At 45.4% G+C, this 12,500-nt stretch overlaps 1 protein-coding gene across 1 annotated transcript in view; it reads left to right on the top strand.

The window, feature by feature from the left end:
• LOC310956178 (uncharacterized protein) overlaps nucleotides 1-12,500 on the top strand; it is a gene marked incomplete at its 5' end in the record, with an annotated part of 20,820 nt that overhangs the window by 4,250 nt on the left and 4,070 nt on the right. The window contains 5 exons of the mRNA XM_083940816.1: nucleotides 3,099-3,157; nucleotides 5,305-5,340; nucleotides 5,595-5,645; nucleotides 7,405-8,595; nucleotides 12,283-12,321. Coding sequence (XP_083796942.1) covers nucleotides 3,099-3,157; nucleotides 5,305-5,340; nucleotides 5,595-5,645; nucleotides 7,405-8,595; nucleotides 12,283-12,321 — 1,376 coding nt within the window. The remainder of the gene's footprint in view (nucleotides 1-3,098; nucleotides 3,158-5,304; nucleotides 5,341-5,594; nucleotides 5,646-7,404; nucleotides 8,596-12,282; nucleotides 12,322-12,500) is intronic.

The following is a 12,500-nucleotide window of genomic DNA, read 5'->3' as shown; positions in this document are numbered from 1 at the left end:
TAAAGCAGTAAAGCATAAAGGTAAAGCGGTAAAGCATAAAGATAAAGCATTAAAGCATAAAGGTAAAGCAGTAAAGTATAAATGTAAAGCAGTAAAGCATAAAGGTAAAGCAGTAAAGTATAAAGGTAAAGCTGTAAAGTATAAAGGTAAAGCAGTAAAGTATAAAGGTAAAGCAGTAAAGTATAAAGGTAAAGCAGTAAAGTATAAAGGTAAAGCAGTAAAGTATAAAGGTAAAGCAGTAAAGTATAAAGGTAAAGCTGTAAAGTATAAAGGTAAAGCAGTAAAGTATAAAGGTAAAGCTGTAAAGCATAAAGGTAAAGCAGTAAAGCATAAAGGTAAAGCAGTAAAGTATAAAGGTAAAGCAGTAAAGTATAAAGGTAAAGCAGTAAAGTATAAAGGTAAAGCAGTAAAGTATAAGGGTAAAGCAGTAAAGTATAAAGGTAAAGCAGTAAAGTATAAAGGTAAAGCAGTAAAGCATAAAGGTAAAGCAGTAAAGTATAAAGGTAAAGCAGTAAAGTATAAAGGTAAAGCAGTAAAGTATAAAGGTAAAGCAGTAAAGTATAAATGTAAAGTATAAAGGTAAAGCAGTAAAGTATAAATGTAAAGTATAAATGTAAAGTATAAAGGTAAAGCGGTAAAGTATAAAGGTAAAGCAGTAAAGTATAAAGGTAAAGCAGTAAAGTATAAAGGTAAAGCAGTAAAGCATAAAGGTAAAGCAGTAAAGTATAAAGGTAAAGCGGTAAAGTATAAAAGTAAAGCAGTAAAGTATAAAGGTAAAGCAGTAAAGTATAAAGGTAAAGCAGTAAAGTATAAATGTAAAGTATAAAGGTAAAGCAGTAAAGTATAAAGGTAAAGCAGTAAAGTATAAAGGTAAAGCAGTAAATCATAAAGGTAAAGCAGTAAATCATAAAGGTAAAGCAGTAAAGTATAAAGGTAAAGCACGAAAGTATAAAGGTAAAGCAGTAAAGTATAAAGGTAAAGCTGTAAAGTATAAAGGTAAAGCAGTAAAGTATAAAGGTAAAGCAGTAAAGTATATAGGTAAAGCAGTAAAGCATAAAGGTAAAGCAGTAAAGCATAAAGGTAAAGCAGTAAAGTATAAAGGTAAAGCAGTAAAGTATAAAGGTAAAGCAGTAAAGCATAAAGGTAAAGCAGTAAAGTATAAAGGTAAAGCGGTAAAGTATAAAGGTAAAGCAGTAAAGTATAAAGGTAAAGCGGTAAAGTATAAAGGTAAAGCAGTAAAGTATAAAGGTAAAGCTGTAAAGTATACTTTACCTTTATACTTTACCTTTATACTTTACCTTTAGACTTTACCTTTAGACTTTACCTTTAGACTTTACCTTTAGACTTTACCTTTAGACTTTACCTTTAGACTTTACCTTCATACTTTACCTTTATACTTTACCTTTAGACTTTACCTTTATACTTTACCTTTAGACTTTACCTTCATACTTTACCTTTATACTTTACCTTTAGACTATACCTTTATACTTTACCTTTATACTTTACCTTTAGACTTTACCTTTATACTTTACCTTTAGACTTTACCTTTAGACTTTACCTTTAGACTTTACCTTTATACTTTACCTTTAGACTTTACCTTTAGACTTTACCTTTATACTTTACCTTCATACTTTACCTTTAGACTTTACCTTTAGACTTTACCTTCATACTTTACCTTTATACTTTACCTTTATACTTTACCTTTATACTTTACCTTTAGACTTTACCTTTAGACTTTACCTTTACACTTTACCTTTAGACTTTACCTTTAGACTTTACCTTTACACTTTACCTTTAGACTCTACCTTTATACTTTACCTTTAGACTTTACCTTTAGACTTTACCTTTATACTTTACCTTTACACTTTACCTTTAGACTCTACCTTTATACTTTACCTTTAGACTTTACCTTTATACTTTACCCTTAGACTTTACCTTTAGACTTTACCTTTAGACTTTACCTTTAGACTTTACCTTTAGACTATACCTTTAGACTTTACCTTTAGACTTTACCTTTAGTCTTTACCTTTAGACTTTACCTTTAGACTTTACCTTTATACTTTACCTTTACACTTTACCTTTAGACTCTACCTTTATACTTTACCTTTAGACTTTACCTTTAGACTTTACCTTTATACTTTACCTTTAGACTTTACCTTTATACTTTACCTTTATACTTTACCTTTATACTTTACCTTTAGACTTTACCTTTATACTTTACCTTCATACTTTACCTTTATACTTTACCTTTATACTTTACCTTTATATTTTACCTTCATACTTTACCTTTAGACTTTACCTTTATACTTTACCTTTAGACTTTACCTTTAGACTTTACCTTTAGACTTTACCTTTAGACTTTACCTTTAGACTTTACCTTTATACTTTACCTTTAGACTTTACCTTTATACTTTACCTTTATACTTTACCTTTAGACTTTACCTTTATACTTTACCTTCATACTTTACCTTTATACTTTACCTTTATACTTTACCTTTATATTTTACCTTCATACTTTACCTTTAGACTTTACCTTTATACTTTACCTTTATACTTTACCTTTAGACTTTACCTTTAGACTTTACCTTTAGTCTTTACCTTTAGACTTTACCTTTAGACTTTACCTTTAGACTTTACCTTTAGACTTTACCTTTATACTTTACCTTTACACTTTACCTTTAGACTCTACCTTTATACTTTACCTTTAGACTTTACCTTCATACTTTACCTTTAGACTTTACCTTTAGACTTTACCTTTATACTTTACCTTCATACTTTACCTTTAGACTTTACCTTTATACTTTACCTTCATACTTTACCTTTAGACTTTACCTTTATACTTTTCTCTTCCTGTTCAACAACAACCTGCAAATCAACCTGTGTGTGTGTGTGTGTGCGCGTGTGTGTGTGTGTGTGTGTGTGTGTGTATGTGTGTGTGTGTGTGTGTGTGTGTGTGTGTGTGTGTGTGTGTGTGTGTGTGTGTGTGTGTGTGTGTGTGTGTGTGTGTGTGTGTGTGTGTGTGTGTGTGTGTGTGTGTGTGTGTGTGTGTGTGTGTGTGTGTGTGTGTGTGTGTGTGTGTGTGTGTGTGTGTGTTACAGGTGTGTTATAATGCTGCTTGTTGCCATCTTGGCTGTTTCTCTTGCCGCTCCAACCACAGGTGAGTTATAACCTCTAAACCTGTCTGTCTGCACCTGTCTGTCTGCACCTGTCTGTCTGTCTGCACCTGTCTGTCTGCACCTGTCTGTCTGTCTGCACCTGTCTGTCTGCACCTGTCTGTCTGTCTGCACCTGTCTGTCTGTCTGCACCTGTCTGTCTGTCTGCACCTGTCTGTCTGCACCTGTCTGTCTGCACCTGTCTGTCTGCACCTGTCTGTCTGTCTGCACCTGTCTGTCTGCACCTGTCTGTCTGTCTGTCTGCACCTGTCTGTCTGCACCTGTCTGTCTGCACCTGTCTGTCTGTCTGCACCTGTCTGTCTGCACCTGTCTGTCTGTCTGCACCTGTCTGTCTGTCTGCACCTGTCTGTCTGCACCTGTCTGTCTTTCTGTCTGCACCTGTCTGTCTGCACCTGTCCGTCTGCACCTGTCTGTCTGTCTGCACCTGTCTGTCTGCACCTGTCTGTCTGTCTGCACCTGTCTGTCTGCACCTGTCTGTCTGTCTGCACCTGTCTGTCTGTCTGCACCTGTCTGTCTGCACCTGTCTGTCTGCACCTGTCTGTCTGCACCTGTCTGTCTGTCTGCACCTGTCTGTCTGCACCTGTCTGTCTGTCTGTCTGCACCTGTCTGTCTGCACCTGTCTGTCTGCACCTGTCTGTCTGTCTGCACCTGTCTGTCTGCACCTGTCTGTCTGTCTGCACCTGTCTGTCTGCACCTGTCTGTCTTTCTGTCTCCACCTGTCTGTCTCCACCTGTCTGTCTCCACCTGTCTGTCTGCACCTGTCTGTCTGTCTGTCTGTCTGCACCTGTCTGTCTGCACCTGTCTGTCTGCACCTGTCTGTCTGCACCTGTCTGTCTGTCTGCACCTGTCTGTCTTTCTGTGTCCACCTGTCTGTCTCCACCTGTCTGTCTGTCTGCACCTGTCTGTCTGCACCTGTCCGTCTGTCTGCACCTGTCTGTCTGTCTGCACCTGTCTGTCTCCACCTGTCTGTCTGTCTGCACCTGTCCGTCTGTCTGCACCTGTCTGTCTGTCTCAACCTGTCTGTCTGCACCTGTCTGTCTGTCTGTCTCCACCTGTCTGTCTGCACCTGTCTGTCTGTCTGTCTGCACCTGTCTGTCTGTCTGTCTGTCTGCACCTGTCTGTCTGCACCTGTCCGTCTGTCTGCACCTGTCTGTCTGTCTGCACCTGTCTGTCTCCACCTGTCTGTCTGTCTGCACCTGTCCGTCTGTCTGCACCTGTCTGTCTGTCTCAACCTGTCTGTCTGCACCTGTCTGTCTGTCTGTCTCCACCTGTCTGTCTGCACCTGTCTGTCTGTCTGTCTGCACCTGTCTGTCTGTCTGTCTGTCTGCACCTGTCTGTCTGCACAGCTCACCGCTGCAGCTTCAGCAGTGGAAGCTTTGAACATCGCCCGCTCCGGTTCGATGCCCCCGACCTCCACAGGGACGCCAGAAAAGCTCCTCCGGAGGTGTGAGGTGAAGGTCTCTGGGACAGGGGCCTCCTCCAGACGGTCCCAGTTCACCCGCACTACTGGTCTGGGTTTACCCGGTCTGTCCAGAACCTTCCCCGTCCTCTGACCCACTCATCCCCAGATGGTGATCAGCTGACAGCTCTGCCCCTCTCTTCACCCGAGTGTCCAAAACATCCGGCCTCAGATCAGATGAGACCATCACAGACTGGATCCTGGACCTTTGGCCTAGTGTGCTCTGGGACCAGGTCCACTTCTGAGCCTCCTTCTGTTCCAACATGGTGTTTGTTAAAGAGGATCCAGGACCAGCACACACCACTTCGGTGCAGATCAGCAAAGCACCGTAAACTGCTGCAGCCAGGATCCACCAGAGACCCGGTTCTGACTGGTGACAGCTACTGTGGCGTTAGCTTGAGCTAAAGTTAGCAACACACGACGCTTCCAACGACAGAGAGCGCCGTCAGAAATAAGAACAATCATTATTTATTATTCATGAAATATAAAGTCCCTGCACTGAGTTCAAAGATGAAAGCAGAGTGATCTATGTGGACGTCATGACGTCATCACGCCGTCATGACATCATCACGCCGTCATTTACGGGAATTAAGTCCAACAACCAATCAGATGCTGGATTGGAGCCATTTGTTGATAATCGTTTTTGTTTGTTTGTTTGTTTGTTTGTTTCAGAAAGAGCCGCACCTCTGGTGAAACACCTGAACGCAGGTAAGACACACACACACACACACACAGACACACAGACACACAGACACACACACACACACACACACACCACACACACCACACACACACACACACACACACACACACACACACACACACACACACACACACACACACACACACACACACACACACACACACACACACACACACACACACACACACACACACACACACACACACACACACACACACACACACACACACACAACCTGATGTTTGGATTGTGTCCACAGAAGACGCAGCAGTGAAGAGTCACCGTGCGCCGTCACACGGACACGACAAAGGTGTGTTTGAGTTTCCCTGTTTGAACGTGTTGTTTGTATATTTGTGTTATTGAAACAGTCTGAATTGTGTTGTTTGTATATTTGCGTTATTGAAACAGTCTGAATTGTGTTGTTTGTATATTTGCGTTATTGAAACAGTCTGAATTGTGTTGTTTGTATATTTGTGTTATTGAAACAGTCTGAATTGTGTTGTTTGTATATTTGTGTTATTGAAACAGTCTGAATTGTGTTGTTTGTATATTTGCGTTATTGAAACAGTCTGAATTGTGTTGTTTGTATATTTGCGTTATTGAAACAGTCTGAATTGTGTTGTGTTCAGAGGAAAAGCAGCGAGAACGTCTGAGTTCAACCTTGTGATGTTAAAGTGACCCGACTTAAACCCGGTGCACCACAGCACCAGACTGTGGCGCTGTTGTCCGACTGTGTCAGCACATGGCGCCTCTATCCGCTCCATAAATGACACTAGAGCCTGGTGGATGCGTCGGTCTCTATGACAACCATGAGAGACATCGGACGGACACCCGTGCACAGTCGCTGTGGGGCTGTCCAGGCTGTGAGGATGTGACAGCACGGCTGCGTGATCACGAGCCTGCAGGGCCGTCCCCAGCATCACAATACACTGAGGCGCTGCGCCGGTGTGACTCTGGCACACACTCCAGCCGTCATTTGAATACGCAGCCACCTGTCGAAAGTCGGGCGCACACTTAAGTCGCAGATATTTCCTCTTTCCACGATAAGGATGTGGAAGACCGCGTCCTCAGATCCAGCGCCTGTCTAACGGACGTGAACCGAAGGTGCTGCGTCAACTTACAGAACGACATGTTTCTCAAAGATTTGTTTCATTTTCTCGTGAACAGTCGTTTCCATGCGTCTTTCTTCGGGATCAGGACATGTCTGTGGTTAAAGCCCCGTGTTCTGCTCTGCCTCCGTCACTGGGTGTGTGGCACCTCCTGCACTAGAGCCGGGGTCAGCGCCGCCTGAACTGTTGACAGAGCAACACCAGTGACGCGTGGTGGACCGCGAGCAAACTGTACGTTGAGCCTTTCTTTAGGGTGTTTGTGTTGAAGGGGGTTGCGTTTAACCACCATCACCTCCATGAACTGCTGACACAGACCCGGTGACGCTTCCCATCGCCTCTTTGCCAAGGCCAAGGTGCGACATTCCTCCTCCTCACCCGTCATGGCCGACCACCGGCCGCTATGAAGTTCGGCGAGCTCCTCGTGTTGAGGGAAAAACTCAACGTCTTCTGAGGGGGGATGCTGATCTGCGGGTGTGTCGAAGGGAGGGAGGGTCGGGAAGTCAGCTTCCGTCCACCGGCTCGCAGGCTCAGTGGGAGCTGCGCTGAAGGTGGTGGAGCATCGGGACAACTCCGCCTGCTCCGGTCCTAAGCATAGGAACCAGATCTCGTGGAGGTCCTTGTCGGACATGCGCCTCCTGCACTGGGAGCAACGCATCTTCGTAGCCTCTGACATGCTTTTTCAGTGATAGGCTATAAGCTAGGTTAGCTGGTGGAGTGGCTAAGGCGCTAGCTAACTCTAACCAACTTTATCGTAGCTGAGAAACTCAGACGAAGGAGAGGCCGCTCGTGCAGCACCAGTTTAGACGATAATGTGGAATTACTGAATGAATGAACAGCTGGGTTAGAAGGTGGTGAGACAGGATGAGTGCAGGGGGCTGAATGAAGCTCAGATGAATCACAGATCACATGATCCATGTGATCACAGATCACTGATAATTGTGCAACATTTTCAATCCTCAGAAACTGAGAGCACTGCAACTGGAGGTGACAGCAGCAGCGACCTCAGGTCAGACGAAATGCCCGACTCTGGTGGTGACGCTGTGACACCAGGCAAAGGCAACAGAGACGAAGAAGGCAGCAAGCCGGACTCTGAAGAGGCTGCTGCTGCTGCCGAGGCTCAGGCTGAGGCTGCTGCTGCTGAGGCTGCTGCTGGTGAGGACTCTGAAGAGGCTGCTGCTGCTGAGGCTGAGGCTGGCAAGGCCTCTGAAGAGGCTGCAACTACTGCTGAGGCTGCTGCTGAGGCTGAGGCTGCGGCTGGTGAGGCCTCTGAAGAGGCTGCTGCTGCTGAGGCTGAGGCCTCTGAAGAGGCTCTTTCTGCTGAGGCTGAGGCCTCTGAAGAGGCTGTTACTGCTGAGGCTGAGGCCTCTGAAGAGGCTCTTTCTGCTGAGGCTGAGGCCTCTGAAGAGGCTCTTTCTGCTGAGGCTGAGGCTGGTGAGGACTCTGAAGAGGCTGCAACTACTGCTGAGGCTGCTGCTGAGGCTGAGGCTGCGGCTGGTGAGGACTCTGAAGAGGCTGCTGCTGCTGAGGCTGAGGCCTCTGAAGAGGCTGTTACTGCTGAGGCTGAGGCTGAGGCCTCTGAAGAGGCTGTTACTGCTGCTGAGGATGGCCCACTGCAGGACGAAGAGGACTCCGCTGACTCTGACTCTGACTCTGACTCTGACTCTGATTCTGACTCTGACTCTGATTCTGATTCTGACTCTGACGCTGATGCTGATTCTGATGCTGCGGATGAGGATGAGGATGATGACTCTACGACTGAGATACAAGACGACAGCATCATCAACCAAGATAAAAGCGAGGAGGATGAAGAGGAGGAGGACAGGGAGGAGGGAGATGACGTAGACCCGTCTGAAGACGACGTAGATCCTTCTGAAGACGACATAGATCAGCTTGAAGACGACAGCATCATCAGCAAAGATGAGAGCAAGGAGGGTGAAGATGTGACAGACAGGGAGGAGGGAGATCCGTCTGAGGACGACCGCCTCAGCAGTGAGGAGACAGAAGACTCTGCTCAGACCGAAGAGGCTGAAGCTGCATCTGAAGCTGATGACGGCGAGGACACGCCCCTTCAGGAGGCCACTGACTCCGAGCCTTCGGGTCCTGATGGAGCTGAGAGTCCAGAAGCTGCCGGGGGGGACCCTGACGTCCAAGGTAAACCGACCTCATGTTTATAAATGTATAAAAACCGTAAACCCCGATACAAACAGAAAGCAGGGGCCGCATTTTAAAACTGTGCACAGAATCAAACTGTGTCGACCTGTGATCTAGTGTCACTCTCTGCCATGAAGGGCAAACGCTAAACAGCTCATGAATCTGAGGACGTGACAGTGACTGAGGGGCTAAAGAAGCTTTCTGAAGGTTAAAGAAGCTTTATGAAGGTTAAAGAAGCTTTATGAAGGTTAAAGAAGCTTTCTGAAGGTTAAAGAAGCTTTATGAAGGTTAAAGAAGCTTTATGAAGGTTAAAGAAGCTTTATGAAGGTTAAAGAAGAAGCTTTATGAAGGTTAAAGAAGCTTTATGAAGGTTAAAGAAGAAGTTTTCTGAAGGTTAAAGAAGCTTTATGAAGGTTAAAGAAGCTTTCTGAAGGTTAAAGAAGAAGTTTTCTGAAGGTTAAAGAAGCTTTATGAAGGTTAAAGAAGCTTTATGAAGGTTAAAGAAGAAGCTTTCTGAAGGTTAAAGAAGCTTTATGAAGGTTAAAGAAGCTTTATGAAGGTTAAAGAAGAAGCTTTCTGAAGGTTAAAGAAGCTTTATGAAGGTTAAAGAAGCTTTATGAAGGTTAAAGAAGAAGCTTTCTGAAGGTTAAAGAAGCTTTATGAAGGTTAAAGAAGCTTTATGAAGGTTAAAGAAGAAGCTTTATGAAGGTTAAAGAAGAAGCTTTATGAAGGTTAAAGAAGCTTTCTGAAGGTTAAAGAAGCTTTAACCCAAACCAGTAGTGCGGGTGAACTGGGACCGTCTGGAGGAGGCCCCTGTCCCAGAGACCTTCACCTCACACCTCCGGAGGAGCTTTTCTGGCGTCCCTGTGGAGGTTGGGGGCATCGAACCGGAGCGGGCGATGTTCAAAGCTTCCACTGCTGAAGCTGCAGCGGTGAGCTGTGGCCTCAAGGTCTCAGGGGCCTCAAGGGGCGGGGACCCTGGACCACCGTGGTGGACCCCGGGGGTCAGGGGTCCCCCTGAAGAAGGAGGCCTTCAGGATCTGGTCTCCCAGAAGACTCCGGAGGTGGTTCTGAGGTCCCCACAGGTCTGAAGGGCTGCAGCCTCTGCTGGGTCAGAGGCAAAGCAGCGGGTGTGGGAGGAGTTCACACAAGTCCTGGAGAAGGACTTTGGGGGGCACCGAGGTGCTTCTGGACCACCATTCAGCACCTCAGGAGGGGGACACGGGGAACCGTCCAAGCTGTTCACAGTAAGGACGGGACGCTGGTGCCCTCAGCTGATGAGGTCATGGGGCGGTGGAAGGACTCTGAGGAAGTCCTGAATGGGCCCAACACGCCCTCTTTTGTAGAGGCAGAGCTGGAGGCTGATGGGGATCATCGTCAACATCTCTGACAGAAGTCACTGAGGAAGGAAACAAGTCCACAGAGGCAAAGCCCCAGGATCCATGAGCTGCATCCACACATGCTGAAAGCTCTGGGTCTGGAGGGGCCGTCCTGGTCCTGGTCCTGGTCCTGGTCCTGGTCCTGGTCCTGGTCCACACGTCTCTGACACACTGGTGGAAGTCTGGGACAGTGCCGAGGGAGTGGCAGACCGGGGTGGTGGTTCCTGTTCAGAAAGGGGGACCAGAGGGTGTGAGCCAGTTCCAGGGGGATCACACTCCTCAGCCTCCCTGGTGAAGTCGACTCCAAGGTGCTGGAAAGGAGGTTGGTCCTGTAGAACCTCAGACTGAAGAGGAACCAGGTGGATCCAGTCCTGGACCTGGACCAGGACCAGCTCTGCACTCTCAAGGATCCTGGAGGGGGTCTGGGAGTGGGCCCATCCGGTCTACATGTGCTTTGTGGATCAACTCTGTCACACTGATGATGTTGTGACTGAAACCATGAGTTTACAAAGAGAGGTCAGAGGTCAGAGGTCACGTCCTTTATATGAATGAGTATAAAGTGTTCAGAGGTCAGAGGTCACGTCCTTTATATGAATGAGTATAAAGGGTTCAGAGGTCAGAGGTCAGAGGTCACGTCCTTTATATGAATGAGTATAAAGTGTTCAGAGGTCAGAGGTCACGTCCTTTATATGAATGAGTATAAAGTGTTCAGAGGTCAGAGGTCAGAGGTCACGTCCTTTATATGAATGAATATAAAGGGTTCAGAGGTCAGAGGTCAGAGGTCACGTCCTTTATATGAATGAGTATAAAGTGTTCAGAGGTCAGAGGTCAGAGGTCACGTTCTTTATATGAATGAATATAAAGTGTTCAGAGGTCAGAGGTCAGAGGTCACGTCCTTTATATGAATGAGTATAAAGGGTTCAGAGGTCAGAGGTCAGAGGTCACGTCCTTTATATGAATGAGTATAAAGGCTTCAGAGGTCAGAGGTCAGAGGTCACGTCCTTTATATGAATGAATATAAAGTGTTCAGAGGTCAGAGGTCAGAGGTCACGTCCTTTATATGAATGAGTATAAAGTGTTCAGAGGTCAGAGGTCACGTCCTTTATATGAATGAGTATAAAGTGTTCAGAGGTCAGAGGTCAGAGGTCACGTCCTTTATATGAATGAGTATAAAGTGTTCAGAGGTCAGAGGTCACGTCCTTTATATGAATGAGTATAAAGTGTTCAGAGGTCAGAGGTCAGAGGTCACGTCCTTTATATGAATGAGTATAAAGTGTTCAGAGGTCAGAGGTCAGAGGTCACGTCCTTTATATGAATGAGTATAAAGGGTTCAGAGGTCAGAGGTCAGAGGTCAAGTCCTTTATATGAATGAGTATAAAGTGTTCAGAGGTCAGAGGTCAGAGGTCACGTCCTTTATATGAATGAATATAAAGTGTTCAGAGGTCAGAGGTCACGTCCTTTATATGAATGAATATAAAGGGTTCAGAGGTCAGAGGTCAGAGGTCACGTCCTTTATATGAATGAATATAAAGTGTTCAGAGGTCAGAGGTCAGAGGTCACGTCCTTTATATGAATGAGTATAAAGTGTTCAGAGGTCAGAGGTCAGAGGTCACGTCCTTTATATGAATGAATATAAAGTGTTCAGAGGTCAGAGGTCACGTCCTTTATATGAATGAGTATAAAGGGTTCAGAGGTCAGAGGTCACGTCCTTTATATGAATGAGTATAAAGTGTTCAGAGGTCAGAGGTCACGTCCTTTATATGAATGAGTATAAAGTGTTCAGAGGTCAGAGGTCAGAGGTCACGTCCTTTATATGAATGAATATAAAGTGTTCAGAGGTCAGAGGTCAGAGGTCACGTCCTTTATATGAATGAGTATAAAGTGTTCAGAGGTCAGAGGTCAGAGGTCACGTCCTTTATATGAATGAGTATAAAGGGTTCAGAGGTCAGAGGTCAGAGGTCACGTCCTTTATATGAATGAGTATAAAGTGTTCAGAGGTCAGAGGTCAGAGGTCACGTCCTTTATATGAATGAGTATAAAGTGTTCAGAGGTCAGAGGTCAGAGGTCACGTCCTTTATATGAATGAATATAAAGTGTTCAGAGGTCAGAGGTCACGTCCTTTATATGAATGAATATAAAGTGTTCAGGGGTCAGAGGTCAGAGGTCACGTCCTTTATATGAATGAGTATAAAGTGTTCAGAGGTCAGAGGTCAGAGGTCACGTCCTTTATATGAATGAGTATAAAGTGTTCAGAGGTCAGAGGTCAGAGGTCAGAGGTTCAGTGACGCTCTGTTTGTTCTTGTTTCAGCGCCACCTGCTGACGGACCTGAGGACCCAACATCAAAGGGTAAAGATCTGTGACATCACACCAATCACAGCCAATCACAGCCGATCACAGCCGATCACAGCCAATCACACCAATCACAGCCGATCACAGCCAATCACAGCCAATCACAGCCAATCACAGCCAATCACAGCCAATCACACCAATCACAGCCGATCACAGCCAATCACAGCCAATCACAG

This window comes from Echiichthys vipera (genome assembly GCF_963691815.1).
Source record: "Echiichthys vipera genome assembly, contig: SUPER_13_unloc_1, whole genome shotgun sequence".
NCBI classification, from domain to species: domain Eukaryota; kingdom Metazoa; phylum Chordata; class Actinopteri; order Perciformes; family Trachinidae; genus Echiichthys; species Echiichthys vipera.
The sequence above is the reverse complement of the archived record's forward strand: the minus strand, read 5'-3'. Positions and strand labels throughout refer to the sequence as shown.